At 44.5% G+C, this 16,973-nt stretch overlaps 1 protein-coding gene across 2 annotated transcripts in view; it reads right to left on the minus strand.

Annotated features, from left to right (window-relative positions):
• Nucleotides 1–3,108: 3,108 nt before the first annotated feature.
• The window catches only part of RASSF1 (Ras association domain family member 1), a 34,661-nt gene continuing 20,796 nt past the window's right edge, over nucleotides 3,109–16,973 (minus strand). Inside the window, exons 1-5 of one of the 2 annotated variants that reach the window (XM_074198025.1) lie at nucleotides 11,294–11,622; nucleotides 5,774–5,878; nucleotides 5,132–5,429; nucleotides 4,807–4,922; nucleotides 3,109–4,368 (exon numbers count right to left, since the gene is read on the minus strand). In XM_074198025.1, the coding sequence (XP_074054126.1) occupies nucleotides 4,222–4,368; nucleotides 4,807–4,922; nucleotides 5,132–5,429; nucleotides 5,774–5,878; nucleotides 11,294–11,446 (819 nt within the window). In that variant the 5' untranslated portion in view covers nucleotides 11,447–11,622 and the 3' untranslated portion in view covers nucleotides 3,109–4,221. Of the gene's footprint in view, nucleotides 4,369–4,806; nucleotides 4,923–5,131; nucleotides 5,430–5,773; nucleotides 5,879–11,293; nucleotides 11,623–16,973 lie in introns of those variants that run through there. The other variant, XM_074198024.1, reaches the window with a different exon arrangement.

Here is a 16,973-nt window from a genome sequence, read left to right on the forward strand (position 1 = left end):
GGAGAGCCTAGATGTCTATTTTAGCACCCACCCTGGGCTAGACAGATGATGCACAGCAGTAGAGAACTATGGCTCATGAGCCCCAACTTCCCCTCAGTAGTCAATCAGTAGATACAATTAGCTTAAAACAACAGCATTTACAAAAATTGCTTAGAATAGTAGCTATAAAACATTTCCCCCACAAATCTGGGGCACATTCTTTCATAAATACACAGATCACCCAGCAGCTTAGGTGGTGCAGTGGATAGAGTACTGGCCCTGGAGTCAGGAGGACCTAAGTTCAAATCTAGTCTCAGACACTTAATAATTACCTAGCTGTGTGACCTTGGGCAAGTCACTTAACCCCACTGCTTTGCAAAAAAAAACTCTAAAAAAAATACACAGATCACCCATGATAAGAATGGGCACAAGCTTTAAAAGTAACACATTTGGCCCAAATGACTCACTTCTCTGGTGCTGTTGGGCATTGATTCCATCTCTTCTTTGGGGTCCCCATGAAGCACTCCCAGGGGCCAGCATTTCCACTGAATGGAAGTAACTCAGCCAAGTTATTCACCTCTCCTCAGCTCAACTGTCTTATTGCCAAGGTTAGCTCAGTGGATATAGATAGTTCTGCTGCTGGAAATCTACCTCCTTGAAGCTGTAAAAGTATCTGGGGTGTATGAGTCTCTGCTCCCTACTGTAACCTTTGGTTACAATATTAAGGACTTCCCTAGTTCTTGAATGAAGAAGCCCTACTCTTGCCTCCCTCTTGTCCTTTCTAGACATGAATTCTACTTATGGCAACAGGGAAGTAGCAGTTTTTCTGCATGAGATAGAGCCTTCAATTCAGATGTTGGTTGGTTACCTTCTCCCTAGAGTTCCAGAGTTTCCTTCATTTACTTTCTTTCTTTCATTTGGTGATCTGATCAGTTCTCATGGGTTCAATTATTATTGCTATTTATGTATGACTCCCAGATTTATATAGCTAGTCCCAGTCTCTCCTGAGCTCCAGCTCTGCAATCACCTACTGCCTATTGAACATTTCAGATTAGATATCTCCTAGGCATCACAATCTCAACATGCCCAAAAGGGAATTCATTATTTCTTACCCCCAAACCATCTCTCTTTCAAACTTCCCCCTTACTGTTGAAGGCACCCTCATCTTTCAATTCATCTAGTTTCGATCACGTACTTATCTAACAAATCCAATCAGTTGCTGAATCTTACTGTTTTTGCTTGATTTTTTTACTGTTATCAAAGATCCCAAAATAAGCAAAATAATCCCTATGATGACACATAAAAGGAAGTTAAGGATGGAAGGGGAAGGTCCAAGCAATGGTCTGACTTAGAGGTAGCCAAGAAGGGCATAAAGAGAGAAGGCTGGGGCAGCTAGGTGGCCCAGTGGCTAGAGCACTGGCCCTGGAGTCAGGATGACCTGAGTCAAATCCAACCCCAGATACATAATACTTAGTTGTACCTTGAGCAAGTCATTTAACTCCATTGCTTTGCCAATAGTGAAAAAAAGCTAGCTAAGGAGGGGAAGCTCACTAATTATGATCCGAGACCCTGTGGCCCATGTTCATGTTCCAATGGGAGAAGACCAGAGTGTAGGCAGAAGAGCCCAGGGTCCCCAGAATGAGTCTGAGTTCTAGTGAGAGAATGTCATAGGATATATATATAGGGAGTTTAGCTTGGAAGTGGCCATGGAATGCCACTATAGTTCCATCTTCTCATACAACTCATCCTTCTTGGTCTTTATTGCCTCCTACTAGGTCTCCCTGGCTCAAGTCTCTTCTGACTCCAGTGAGATGCCAAAATGACTTTACTAAAACCTAGGTCTAACTATGTTACTGCTTTTCCCCTTAAAGAACATGGCCCTTTCCCACTTTAGTTTTAAATTCCCTTCTGGCCTGCATAAGGTCTGAGAAATCATTTGATCTGGTGTTGCCATGGCAAGGGAAATTCAATAAATCTCGCAGCTTTTTAGAGATGATTTAAATATTTGACCAAATATAGACTAATTTTAAGTTAATAATTTTGTATGGCCCACGAATGATATTATAAATATCCAAAAGACCCTTGGCAGAAAAAAGGTTCCCTATCCCTGATCGATGGCCTAAGATATCCTAGTATACCTCTTGCTCCTCTCACATAATTCTCATCTCCTTTCTTCATGCTTTTGTTCTGGTTACCTCCATCCCTAGAATGATACTGCCTTTCTTCAAAATTTGGTTTTAATACTCTCCCACAAGCCTTTCCTGATTCTCCTTAATGTTACTTTGGATCTACTTCACAGACACACAGACACACACACATGATTATACTTTTATATATCTCCATTAAAATCTAAGCTAGGTGGCCTCATAGTGCATAGAGCTGGGACTAGAGTCAGGAAGACTGGGACTATGTAACTCTGGGGAAATCACTTCATCCTATTTGCCTCAGCTTCCTCATTCTTTTTTAATTTTTTTTTAGGCTTTCGTAAGGCAAATGGGGTTAAGTGGCTTGCCCAAGGCCACACAGCTAGGTAATTATTAAGTGTGAGATGGGATTTGAACCTAGGTACTCTTGACTCCAGGGCTGGTGCTTTATCCACTGCTCCACCTAGCCTTCAGTTTCCTCACTCTTAAATGAGAATCTAAGCAGGAACTGTTTTGCTTTTTATCTTCCTTTAATTTTGGGCAAGTCACTTAATCCCAATTGCCTCAACCTCCTTCTCCCTTCCCCAAAAGAAAGTCTTCCTATCTCCCTAGAACCCATCAAAATAAGACTTACCCACATTCTTTGTGAATAAGGAGGGGCCCCATCCTTGATGGTCCTTCCACTTTTGATGTGACTCAAAATAGATCAGTCTTCTGACTGCACTAATGTATAAATATGTTCCCCACAAAAGCCTCTAAACTCAGTTTCACTGACTCCCTTACATGCATGATTTGCCTGCAGGCTTAATGCTATTAAGACTTTTATTTAAGTCAAACAAATATACTCTTTTCATTTGCTTATTTGTTACAAAAAAAGGTGATTGGGGATGTCACTGAGGAGTGAGAAAAGGGGAAAAAAGCCATCACAAACATCACACACGCTTTTGAAATATTTGTGGAATTGAACACAACATACAGACTGACCTTGAAGGCAGAAGGATTGGCCCAAGCTTTATTAATAATACGTGATTCCTTTAGGGCCCAGGCCCTTTTTGTGACACACCCAGCAGTCATCCACAGGTCCCATACACTCTATCTCCGCCTGGGAGTCACTTAGCTGAGATCAAGAAACAATACATCCATTACATACAAATCATATCAAATACTGGGAGGGACATGCCCTCACTTTGGTTAGCACCTTGGGTGAATAGCCACTCCCCCAGAGCCTAGCAGCAGCAATGAATGCCCTTTGGCCAGCTAGGATCCTTCTGAACCCTCTCATTCACGATAACTGCACTGTCAGCCAGCAGTTCTATCCTCACAGAGTGCTTCTCGGGTTAGATCTCCAAAGGTTATCACTGAAATGAAATCCATTTGATTCCCCATATCCCTAAGGGTCCATCTATATCTTGAGCTCCTAATCTTTCAGTTTCAGCGGGACTGATCCCACATAGTCATGAAAACCAAAGGCCCTCAAAGAGCCATTAGATTGAGTTGAAGTTATTTCACCCATAATGAGACTGTGCCTTGGTATGTTCAGCCTGAGCCAACACAATCTCTCTAGAAGAAGCCAATAGGGCATATGGCTATCATCCTTGAGCTATGCAAAGTAGACCTCTGATGGTACCAAAAGATGTTCACGGCCTGGAAGCTCTACTTGAGAGAGGCCGTTTTGGTATTTTCATGGCTAAGGGTACTTCCTGGGGGTGGTGGACAGAAGGAACAAGGAATGCCACAAGTCAAGAAGATTGTGCTCATTGATCCTCTCCTAACCATCGTCCCAGACATAGCACAATAAGGCACAGGTTCCTCAAGCCCAGTTCCAATATTTTATAAGAGGACTTTTCAGCCTCTTGTCATTCCAAAGTAGCAGCCATGATGCTACTTTAAGGACATCCTATGTCCTCACACACCTAGCTAGCTCCCCTTCAGTTGGGAAGCCTCCCCACACATTCACTCTTCAGGCCCCGACACATTCATATGACATCCATTCTGTGCCCTCCCGCCACCCCCCATCCACTTGGCCTGGTGTTCTCTTGAAGCCTTTAAGCAATCTTGACCCTGAGGTCAAGAAGGAGAAGGGGAAGGGGGGGGGGGGTCATCCCAGGGGGCGAGCTCCTAGTGCTTCTTGCATCTTCTGGCGGCAACGAGAATACTTTTGTAGGATTTGTCGCACATGTTCCTCTTCTTCCCGTTGCAGGATACGTAGGAAATTATGTAATTCAGGCATGCTGAAGGCATCCCACTGAAGGTAAAGACAAATACAGGGTGAGTCTTTTGAATCTAAGTCAGTTGATACTTTTCCCTAGATTTACTGTTTCCAATTCAAGCAGTCAAGGGAATGTTTCACAACAAAGGCTAGAACAAACCTATCCTTTATTCTATGAATTCCAGAATACATACATACATACATACATACATATATATATGTATATGAAAAAATGTATATACATGGTTGCCTTGATTCAAGGATAGATGCAGACACGTTTTAACCTGGATTTTGCTATATCTCTTACTCCCAATTTATCACTTCCACCCCAACCTGCTCAGGTTACAGGGAATTTTATGAGCATGAATATTGCAATCCCAGATGTGTGAAAATGATCTGGGTTCTACCACCACAGTACATGGGATGGGGCCTATGAGTCCCCCAACCGTCTGCCAGAGTAGATTCAATACTCACATTGACATCTCCAGTCTCATTTTCTTTTAGGACAAAACTCAAGGCTTTTTCACTGGGTCCTGCAAGCAGTCGTAAGCGCAAGGGTTGTTCATCATCCGACAGTTTCCGAAGGTACACTGTAGAGTACAACCATCCAATTTTCCAGTTTAGTGCCTAAGGTTCCAACAAGATCAACCCAGCCTACCTTCCTGACCCATTTCCTAAACTAGGAAGAGCCCACAGTAAAAGAATTATTTATCTGAAAAGGGGCATTTAAGCCCAGATTCCTAAATGGAGAAAATAAAAAGGAGGGAGAGAGGAAAGGGAAACTGAGTAGGCTTTTTACCTTGGTCATGGCGCTCTGCCCGTTCAAATAGGGCAAATTTTCGGGGGTTATCCACCACCAGGAACTTTCGGAGCAGTGCCTCAATGACCTCACGGGCCCGTGTCCTTGACAACACATGCAGGTGTTTGACTGTGTCTTTGGGGAGGTAAAAAGAGGTGCGGCGCTTCACAGCTTGGTTCTTCCCAGTGGCTCTCTTGGCATCCTGCAGGGAAGGTGGCTTCTTGGTAGCAGGCACAGACACCGGGCGCACAAGCTTCAGTTGTACCTTGATGAAACCAGTATATGAACCATCCTTGTTCTGGGGAAAGGAATAGAGATACTTAATCCTTAGAGATAGGATACTAGAACATATCACAGGGTGTACAGAGAAGAGGACATACCAGGGACTAGGCAAATATTTGTTTACTTAGAAACAAAACGGGGGTAGGTGGGTGGCTCTAGAGTCAGGGGAACCCGAGTACAAACTCAGCCTCGGACACTTACTAGCTGTGTGACCCTGGGCAAGTCACTTAACCCTGATTGCTCACCCCACATCCCAAAAAAGTAAAAACAACATGAAATTTTGTGACTGAAATGAAATCAGGCTGGAGGAAGAGACCTCTCTCTGCTCTTGTCTAAAGTCCTCTCCCCTCCAGTGCTTACCAGGCTCATGAAGAGGTTACTGTTGATCTGGCTGTTATACTCCTTGATCTTCTGTTCAATCTCAGTTTGAGACAGGACTGGTTTCTCCCACTCCAGTGGCTCATCCTAGGACAAATAACTTGTTATAAGCATGCTGTTAAGTAACAAGACCTGGGTTCAAATCCCATCTCTGATACTTGCTACCGATCAGAGAGATAAATGACAGGATTGAAGTAGGCACTTCTAATGTCCCTTCCAGCTCCAAATCTAACTCTCTTAACTCTAATAAAGGAACCTAGCAATTGAGGACTGAAATGTATATTTCTGGTGTTGAGGCCGGTCCTCCAGACTTTCTCAATTCCCCTGTACTGATAAAATGCTTTACAGTAGCTGGTATTTGTGGACTATATTCAGGACTTATGAGCTGAACTAAAATGCCAACAGTTTATTCAGATCATCTTTATCTCTCATATCTGGGCCTCAAAGGAAACTGTCTGTACTGTGAAATTTTCCCAAGATATTTACTGCACTTCATTGGCTCTCCCTTCTTGCCCAGAGAGAGGAAGGAAATGGAAGGTGTATGACTGAAAGGTGTCAGTACCCAGCTATGTATAACTAAGATTACATAGTGAAGCAGGCAGTAGCAGCAACCACTGGAGTGATGATAGCTGGAATGCTTGGACCAAATTAAAACCAACAACTGAAGGTGCTCCAGGACTTGAGGCCAAGAAGTTAGGACCAACTGTGGGCTCCATAGAGAGCCAATGGTTTGTTTCTTACTTAATTAAATCGTAGTGCCCTAAGTCAAGAGAATTTTTTTTTTTTGCCTTGCTACCCTCCACACCCTTATGAACTCAACACTCAGCTTCTCAGACTCTGTGGTGAGCGTCTAGGCGAGATCCAGGGAGTGATGGGTCAGGGTGTGTCCCAAGAGATCACAGTTTTAACTCCAGAGCCCACTCTGAGTCTTTCCCTGGGAAATTGAACCAGCAATAGGGTGGGGGCCCTGACTCATTGTGAGATTTGGAGGTGGGAGGTTGTTTCTACCCTGTTATTAACCTTGGGAGCCAGTGAAGTTTGCCCTCTTAGGATTGGTGCAAAATGAAAGCTTCACCAACTATGGCATGGAGAAGGGCAATTCTCACACCAAAGAGTCTCTGAAATGGTTGGCTTGGATTCAGTCACTGAAGATGGCATAAATGGCATGAGGAAAGCACTTCCTAACTCTGAAAAAGTATCTGGGTCCATTCCCAAACTCATGAAGTGACAACAAGCCCCACAATACACAAATAACAAAGATAAAGCCACGTGTTTGAGCCCTATTTAAAATAAAACTTCAAAAACAGCCCAAACTCTAAGGCAGAACCTACAAAGGAAGAGTTTTCAGGCTAGATTGGCCCAAGCAAGCGATTACTTTTCCTCTTCCTTGCTCAAACATCCACATAGTTGGAGGTTGGTTTGGATACCAGCTTTCTCAACTTGTCCCTCCTCCCATGCCCTACAGCCAATGCTTGCAATTTTCTTTGCCAAGTTCCTCTAGCCCATAGCACTAGGGAGCTGATAGGGTGGAGCCTGCAGGGCAGGAAGGGTGGGATCTGGACTGGAGCAGGAGCACCGACTTGGTCTTGAATTCAATTGCATCAGTCTTATTTCCTGTTGACATCAGACACTGTCGGGAATAGTGGGGGGGGGGGGAGGCCATGGATGAAAGGTGAGATCACCATTGACCAATGCTCTATCTTGGGGGAATTCTGAAAACCATTTCCCTTCCTATCTCATGGCCTGTCAGACAGCTCTAGTGCCACGGGACCTGCTTAGGAGCAGCTGGAGCTTTTCCAGGGGAGAGGAATGAGGATTGAGTGAGATATGGGGATATATGCATATTCTTATTATTCCCAAGGCTCAGCACAGCTTGAAGCCTAGGAGAATTAGAAAGCTGTTATTAGGGCCTCAGGACTAGTAAAGGGACAAAGCTGGGGCCCCCCCCCCCCAATTCATGCTCCTGGATTTTTATCATAAACAAAGTTTGCTACTTTTCATCTTTCAGAGGTCACCTTCTGTGCTTAAAACTAAATGGTGCTCCCCATCTAAGAAAAAAAAAGGGTGAAAAGAAAGATAGTAAAAAATTGTTCATGAGACATACAACGATCTCCAAAGAGTATGTTGGCAAAAGGTTGCAGTGCCAAGGATTAGGTACTGATATAGTGCCGGACCTGGGAAAGGTTCCTCTGAGGTTTAGAATTCTATTCAACTCAACAACTATTTATTAAGTAATACTATGTATAGATCATTGTGCTAATGGCTGGAAAAACATGTGCTTGGAGTCTTCAAAGTAAGGCAACATGGGCAAGACGGTTCTCATGCCCAGGACAGAAACACATGATCAGAGATCTCAAATGGAAATTAGTGTGGTCAAAGGAAGTGAGGACAGGAAGCAGGATGGGCAGGATACAAGACAAGAATGCCAAACTCTCTCAGGCCAGAGGACCACAGGGTGAAGGACAGCAGCATCCTGTTTATAACAACAAAGGGAACTTTCTCCTTAGACAGAAAGATCAGCCAGGCTACTCTGGGAGAGGACTAATTTATCTTTCTTTAGACAGCCAGCAAAAAACTACCCAGCCATACCCTTCCGGCCATACCCTTCTGGCCATCCCTGCCCTCCTTAGCTAGCCCTGGGAATGGAAACTTTTTTCTTTAGAGATAATCCTGAATGAGTTCTGAAAGGTGAAGACTTTCAAGCTCTTTTCCAAAGCACTATACAAAATTATCCTAAGGTCAGGGAGGTCTCAGGAGAGATCTATACTCAGTCTTCAATATTGCCCTTTACTAGTACCATGTCTAGAACTCTCAACTCTGGTCTGGAATATGCCACAGTAAACATCCTTCATATAGGTTTTATTTTATTCGTTTGACTCTGTTGCCCCACTGCCATTTCACAACAAAAAAAATGGCCATGGTCATTTAAATTATGTACCAGCATACTTCCAGGGACCATGAAAGCTGCTAGGTAACTTCATGCTTGGCAATCCAGAGAGGAAGTCAGGTAAGACTTCTTTAGTAAGATCCTTTAGTATTTTTGGATGAACACAACAGAGGGACAAGCATTTATATATCTTGCTTTGTGGTGAACACTGTATACTTACAAATATCATCTTATTTGATCCCCACAATAAAAGTTATTGTGAAGTACTATTATTTCCATTTTACAGTTTAGAAAACTGAGGCAGAGATTAAGTAACTTGCCTAGAGGTGAGGTCAGATTTGAACTTCTGACTCCAGACCCAATGCTCTATTCATTGAGATACCAGTTAGTCTCTACACTCCTCACTTATGACTCACAAATCCTCTCCCAAGCTCCCTAGATAGTTAAATTCCTGGAGGTTGATCTATCCAGATGTGATTAAGAGAAGAAAAGACTGCCAAGAGAAGGGGAGATTAGTTTTGGGTAATAAGAGACTCAGTTTACCAAAGTCCACAATTCACTAAGATAGATCGTATCATCCTCTCTTTCTTCCTTGGGATACATTGCAGGGAGGCATATTTTCTCTGACACCCTTGGTCTAGTTTTCCTATCCACCTAGTGGGATCATCACTGTTATGTTGGGGGTCTTCCCAAATAGATACTGAAAGGAAGGTTTTCATGGGATGTCAGAAAGACCACACTGGATCAAAACAACGATTTGGTCCATGACATCCATTAATAAGGGTCATTTCTGGAGAAGTGTAGTTCTCTATGATATCAACTTCAAAAGGTTAGGGACATGTCTTTCAAATTCCCACTTGTTTAAATTAACTATTAAGGATATGTTATTTCAGCCTTTACTATTTCTCTCAGAACTGCACTACTTCCTGGTAGATGAAATGAAGCCTGATTGGTCTTCAAACAACTCTCCTCAAGGTTATGGGTCAGCTAGCTATAATAACTATTTGTTCCTACCTAGATCTGCTCTTTCCTCGTTTTTGGCTAGTAAGCTCCTCTTTAGCATGCTCTTCCTTCAGCTCATTTGTCAGTGTCTTCTTCTCTCCTTTTCCCTTATGGCTCCTTACTCCCAACCCTAGCCTTCTTTTCTTGGAGAAGATAAAAATTTCATTGCTGTCAGCCTTGATCACAGAGAAATACCTTTTGCCTATCCATGGGGGTGGTTCTTCCACATGTTTCGTTAATGAAGGCGTCTCTTCCCATACGAAGAAAGGCTCAAAGATTAGAGCTAGAAGGGACCTTAGGGGTCATGGAGTTCAACTTCTTAATTTTACATATGAAGAAACTGAGGCCCAGATAGAAAGTGGCTAAAATAGAATATGAAGCCAGGTTTCCTGACACACCAAATGCCCTTTCCACTGTAAGGTGCTACCATCAGGTATCCAAGTAGGAAGGGTTGGAGACACTACCCTGGGTAACTGCTTCCAAACACGGTGCGAGCTCAATCAGGGAACAATGCAAGACCTTATCTTCCAGCAGGCCTCAGTTGCTCCCTCCTCTCTCCAGCAGGTGGGAAGACCAGGTCCTCCCACTCCCTCAGGAGCCAGTTCCACATCTCCAGCAGCTAACCAGAGTCACTCACCAAGCCACCCACAAGCTGATTTATCTTAAGCTCAATTCTTACCGAGGCTAAAGACTCTGGGACAATAACCCAGGAATGGAGGAAAGATGCTGCTGACAGATACTAGTGGGCTAAACAAATCCTTTAAGCAAAAGGGAAATAGAAGCAGAAGGTCTCAGAAAACTGTGGAAATTGTGGGCCAGAACATCTTATCGGTTGAATTTAAAGAAGTGCAAGAGCTCGGAAGAGACTGGTGAAGTATGCATAAATTAGGCATCGGTTGTTTGTCCTCCAAGCTAGGCAGAGCCAGGATAAAGGGCTGGCAGGTTTTAAAAACTGCATCTTCAGTGTTCTCTTCCTTCTACTGGAGGATGTGAGCCAACCACAAAGGACCTAGCCGTCACACACTCCACTAGCAGGAGACACAGAGTTTGTAGAAAGTAACACTGAGAAAAGGAGAAAAGTAATATGGCGAAAAGCATTATAGGCGCGCTGTCCGCAGGAGCCGCCCCCTCCTTACTACAGTCTTAAATAGATGCTCCAAAGTCCACGGGTCCGGCAAGGTAGGGGCATTGGCCGTAGCCCTGGCGGAGGGAAAGCTGAGTGAGGGTGGACATTGATCCCCATCGGCCTTTTGGGGAAGCCCGGTGGATGAGGCGGATGTGTGTGTGTGTGTGTGTGTGTGTGTGTGTAGTGTGTAGTGTGTAATGTGTGTGTAGTGTGTGTAGGGGGTGGAGGCGTGGGTACCCGCGGGTGGCCGGCCTGCGTGGCACTCCTCGGGCTCCCTGGGCAGGGCGCTTTCTCTCCGGGCTGCGGGTCTAAGGGAGGGTGACCGGGGAGGAAAGTCCGGGAATGGGGCCGCGGGGAGGCAGGATGGGGGAGGGGAGGGGAGCAGCCGCAGGGCTGTCCCTGAGGCCGCCCGGGCCTTAACCCTTCAGCCGCCGGCCCCCGGCCCAGCCCCCCTCCCTTCCCCGCCCGGCCTCGGGGCCGCCTTCACCTGGGCCCGGCGGGGCTTGCGGGCCAGCGAGGTGCGCGCCGTGAAGTACTGCTCGAGCTCCGAGTCCGAGTCCTCCTGGCTGCAGTAGCCGCTGCTGGCCGTGCTGCTCCAGGTCATCTCGAAGGCCGCGCTGCCGCCGTCGCACTCGCTCATCCCGCGGTCCGAGAGGCCGCGATGCCGGAGGGTGCCGAGCCCGCCGCGGTCCGAGAGGCCGCGATGCCGGAGGGTGCCGAGCCCGCCGCGTCCGAGGGGCCGCGCGGAGCCCAGGCGGTGGCGGCGGCCGTTAGGCTGGAACCTTCGGCGGCGTCGGCGGCCGGCCCCGCCCTGCCCCCGCGGCCGGCCCCGCCCCCCGCCCCCCGCCGCTGACCTCATCGGCCAGGCAGCTCCCCACGCGCCGCCCGCGCCGGCCGGGCCCCGCCGGAGGGAAACTGAGGCTCCGAGGGTCCGCCGGACCTGCCCAGGCGCCCCAGCCGCGCCGCGGAGCAGCCCTCCCGGCCGTGCAGCCGCGCTCTCGGGGAGGGAGCGAGGCCCGGGCTCCCGGAGCCGGCAAGCGCCAGGCAGTGTGAGAAGCCGGGTCCCCGCCACCATCCAGGGGAGCCCCCTCGCTGCCCAGCCTGCTGCCGCACCCGACCATGTCCTTGCGCTCACCCCGCCTTCTCTCCTCTTAGTCCCAGACTGCCGGAGCTCAGCTCAAGATTTACCCCCGCGAAAACCCTTCCTGATGGCGCTCCCCCGTGCTCACTCCCAGCACCATCTTGTGTCTGGGTGCAGCTTGGTGGAGAAACTGGGCCTTTGTGGTTAGGAAGCTGACCTCAGTCAGCAAGATCTGCCTCAGAGCCACCGGGGCCGGCCCAGTTAATCTCTCAGTGCCTCCAGGCAAGCGTCTTGGGTTAGAAACTGCAGAGAAAGGCCTTCTGGCATGCTGCTTCTTCCCGGCTATTGACAGAGCTCAGGGACCCATTCCTATGCTTGTATAGTATCGGTGGCTCCCTAGGAGGCTTTGCTGCTTAACGGCAGGGACTTTTTTCCCCTCCTCTTTATCAAATGTCCTATTTCTTTGTAGGTGTTTAAGGACTGTTGATTTATTCCTGGAATTTCCCTTCCCCACTAGGGTGTTGCTTAGTTGTAACTGGCTCTTCATAACCCCATTTGGGGTTTTCTTGGCAAAGATCCTGGACTGGTTTGCCTTTTCATTCTCTAGCTCATTTTACAGATGGAGGAATAGAGGCAACCAGGATTAAGTGACTTGCTCAGGGTTACACAGTTTAGTAAGTGTCTGAAGCTACATTTGAACTCCGGTCTTACTGAGTCTAGGTCCTATGCCCTGTGCCGTTACCTAACTGCCAACTAAGGATGGGGCTCAAAACCTTATTTCTCTTTATATCTCCTCCTGTGGACCCAAGTACATAATGTTTCTTAAGAGAAATGAATAAATCTTCTCTTCTGACTTCCACTCATATTAACCTGGGCTGATCTGGAAATGATCATATCATACATAGAGCTAGGATTGGAAAAAACTCCAAGATCATCTAGTCCATCCTCTCTCCCAATTTTATATATATATATGTATGTATACACACACACACACACACACACACATATATAATTTGAGCAAGACTAAGACTCTGAGAAGTCTCAAGAGTAGTGACAGGCAGAAATTGAACCCAGATGTTAACTCCAGAACTTTTTCCTATAATCACCAGGTTGGAGACAACTCTATATTACCTGAACTGTATCTCTAGTCAGACCATTCTAACCAGACTAATTCTAGCCTTGCATTTTTCAGTTCTATTTTATTTCTTTTAATTTGTTTTTGCAAGGCAAAGAGGTTAAGTAACTTGCCCAAGGTCATACAGTTTAGGTAATTATTAAGTGTCTGAGGCTAAATTTGAACTCAGGCATTCCTGACTCCAGGGTCACGCTATCCACTGCCACACCTAGCTGCCCCTCAGTTCCATTTTAATTGTTCAAATTTCACCTCAATGTCCCTGCTGGCATTTCAAATCCAGAAATGAATTCATCACTTTCCCTATAAAAGTGTGTGGGACTAGGGTCAAGAAGTCATTTTTTTTGATGGGCCTTGATTTCTTCATCAGTAAATGAAGAGTTTGGAATCAATGATCTTCAAGATCTTTTCCAACTCTAAAAGGATTATTTTGACTCAGGGGTGGTTTCCCTTAATGACACTATGGCATCCTCTCAGGCACCAAAACCTCTGATGTCATCTTTCTCTCCCATTCCTTCCACCACCAACCAGAAGCCTGAGGCCTGTGAATTTCACTTCCATAAGCATTTTGAAACTGCTCTTTTCTTTTGTAGAAGATTCCAGTTGCTTTTCTTTCTGTCCCACTATATTCAGTTCCTTAAATGAAACAAGCCCACTGAGCCCAAGGGGAAAAAGGTCTCTTTCTTTCTCCAACAGATATTTCCTGCTCCCTTCCTGCCAGCAATTTCATCACATTTCAGTGGGAAGATACCTCAGAGGCTCATATTATACAAACTTCCTCATTTTTTTATATACATTGGAGAATTGATGGAGAAGGGATTTGCCCCAGGGTCCACTAAACTCAGGTCTTTTGAATTCTAGTGTAGGATTCTTCCCACTCCATCATGTCTTTGAACTGTGATCTACTTTCCTCCTTCCTTTCTCTATATGTACGCAAGAATAATAAAAATAGTTCATTTATATAGTGCCTTAAGGTTTACAAGATGCCTTCCTTATTCCCTACAGTCCTGTGGTGATTAGTGTTAAATTCATTTTACTACTGAAGTAGCAGTCTGAGTAGAGAAGGAACATGCCATAGGTCTAATTAGTAGTTAGAAACTGAGTCAAGATGAATGAGCTGACAGCACACTGGAAGGGCCCAAAGGAACACTGAATATGGGAGTAAGAAGATGTAGGTTTGAATCTTGGACCTGCAGCCTCTGACCTTTGTCTCTCTGAGTTCCTTGGCTTCAATCTCTTCACCTACCAGGGGTTCAGAACCTATTTTGTGTTTGTGGACCACTTGGGTAGGCTGTTGAAGTTTATGGGTTCCTTCTCAGAATCATATTTTTAAATGTATAAAATTAAAAAAGCCCATAGAATTACAAAGGAACACATTATATTGAAAGTTATCAAATTTTTTTTACAAAGCAAATTTATGAACCAGATTCTCAACTCCTGACCTATATGATCCCTAAGATTCTTTTCAGTTGCTATGATCTATTGATCTTTAGCATTCAAATACAGCCCTAGCTGTTTTAATTCCAGTCTAAAAAAGCTTCCTGCTTTATTCTACATCTGTTCTCCTGCCTGCATTTTCTTGATATTTGGATGCCAAGGAGTCTCAGAAGGCTCTTTCTATGGTGGCAGAAGGGAGCTGCCATAAAGGGCAGTTATTAGAGGTCCTGCTTGTCAGCTCTGAAAAGAATGATGAACCTGTTGATGGTTTAGCTAAAAGGTGTTGTGGTTGACTCTCTTGAGCTCTCAAGCTATGTCTGTGAAATGGTTCTAGGAGGCCTAGTAAGTATTTTAACAATATTCAGACTATGTGACATGGAAAAAGAATTTGGCCATTTAGGTGCCTGAGAAAGTAGGTTCTATTTACTTTCTGACCAACCCCAGTCTGCTATCACCACCAACCACACCAAGAGAAGGTATGTATCAAATGGCTTTTATATGCACCTATCACTTTAGGGGCAAGATAGAAGACCTGGAGGAAAAGAAAATTTGGACTCTCCCAGAAGCATCCTATTCAAGCTACATCAGATGCTGATATTACATTTTCCTTTCTTTTTTCCTGTTAGTAAATTCCATTGTCTATATGACAAAGGAGTGAATTCTTTGGGGGTTGTGCTAAGATGGGAAGAAGCTGGAGTATTAAAAATTGGGGAAGGATACAAGATTCAAGTGTTATCTGGGGAGAAATAATCAAGTTCTCAAGACTTATTTTTTATTTTTGCCTTTGGCTATTAAATATGTGTTTTAGTGATACCTTTCACCTTTGTATCATAGTCATTTCAATGCTCCCTTCAGACTGAATCCTCCCTTATTATGAAGAAAAATAATTATGGGAAAAAATATTGAAACAATGACCACATGTAAAAATAAGCATGTGAAAATGTATATGTTATTCTTTCCTGGTTAATTTCTTGCCTTGGACGGCGAGGTATGTTTTATTATCTATACTCCAAGATCACTGGCTTTTCGTTTCCTCAGAGTTCAGCATCCTTTTAGTAATCTTTTCATTTACATTGTTGTAGTTGTATATTTTGTCCTATCCTGTATCAGTCCATAGAAATCTTCTCATGTTTCTCTGAATCCCTCCTGGTTGTCTTTATGTATTCCACAGTTTTTTTCAGTCATTCCATACTTAATAAGCATGAAATTTCTTTCTGGTTCTTTGGATAAAGAGTGATGCTATGAATATTCCTATATATCTTGACCTAAGTTCCTTTTACTTTCTTGGGGGAATATGAGCAAGTAGTAGGATCACTGACTCAGAGTATGGACAATTTAATCACTTTTAATTCATTCCAAACTATTATCCAAATTGGTTAGGCCATTTCATGGCTTCATAATCCATCCAACAAGGAGTCTTCCCTTCTTTTGCCATTTTTGCCAATTTACATGTTCATTTGAGTTACATTTCCCTTACTCTAAGCTATTTGGAGCATGTTTTCATGAGATCATCATTATTATAGTTTGAAAATGTTTTTATTTAAGGCAATGGGGTTAAGTGACCTGCCCAAGATCACACAGCTAGGCAATTATTAAGTGTCTGAAGCAACATTTGAACTCAGGTCCTCCTGATTCTAGGACTGGTGCTCTATCCACTGCACCACCTAGGTGACCCCCTGTATTCTTTAACAACTAATCAATTAGTGATCCTCTAGACTTTACAGAAACTATGAACACTGATGAAGGTTGGGAAAGCTAGGTACATTTCTGTGTATTTGTAGTCTGAAATTCAAACTTCAGGTACCATCAGGTGCCTTGAAGAAAGAAGTTCCATAGTAGTTTTTCAAAGTCTATTCATTAGGGCAAAAACACTGTCTCCTATAGAAACTGTGCCCCTCAAGCACTCACTCCAATACAGAATTTCCAGAAACTGACTTTACTAAAGTATAGTGGCCTTGGTTAACTGTTTTCACTGCCCTAAATTAACTCAGTTAATCTCAATGGAAAGATGACCGTTGAGAAAAAGGGAAATAAATGTGGGCTAGAAAGACCTAACCTCATAGAGACACAATTTTCCCTAATGCTGTGATGCTTCATACATTTAGTTGAGTATTCACTCCATGCCTTCATCCTCTGACATTTTAGGTGAGGCTATGGTGCCAAGTTCAAGTCCATTCCAGATCTGGAACAGGATTAACAGGCACTCCACTAAATAGGTCTACTGGCTGTACTCTTTTCTTCCTTGTGTACAGAAAGAACATTTTATGGAATCACAAGATCCTGGGTATGTGTGGAGTAGAAGCCTCAGTCAGTTTGTTCTCATCTCCTCTTATAGCTAGCAAACTCCTATCTTTTCCTCCCCTAATCTATAATAAGTCATCTGTTAAGATGAAAGCCCCTTTCCTAGTTACTACTACTACTACTGAAACTTAGAACTAAACCTCCATAGGCTTTATTTTACCCCTCCCCCCCTCCCCCCATTGTTCTCTCCAGGATCCCATTCTCTTGTTAAACTTT

Source organism: Macrotis lagotis, chromosome 8 (assembly GCF_037893015.1).
Source record: "Macrotis lagotis isolate mMagLag1 chromosome 8, bilby.v1.9.chrom.fasta, whole genome shotgun sequence".
NCBI lineage: Eukaryota > Metazoa > Chordata > Mammalia > Peramelemorphia > Peramelidae > Macrotis > Macrotis lagotis.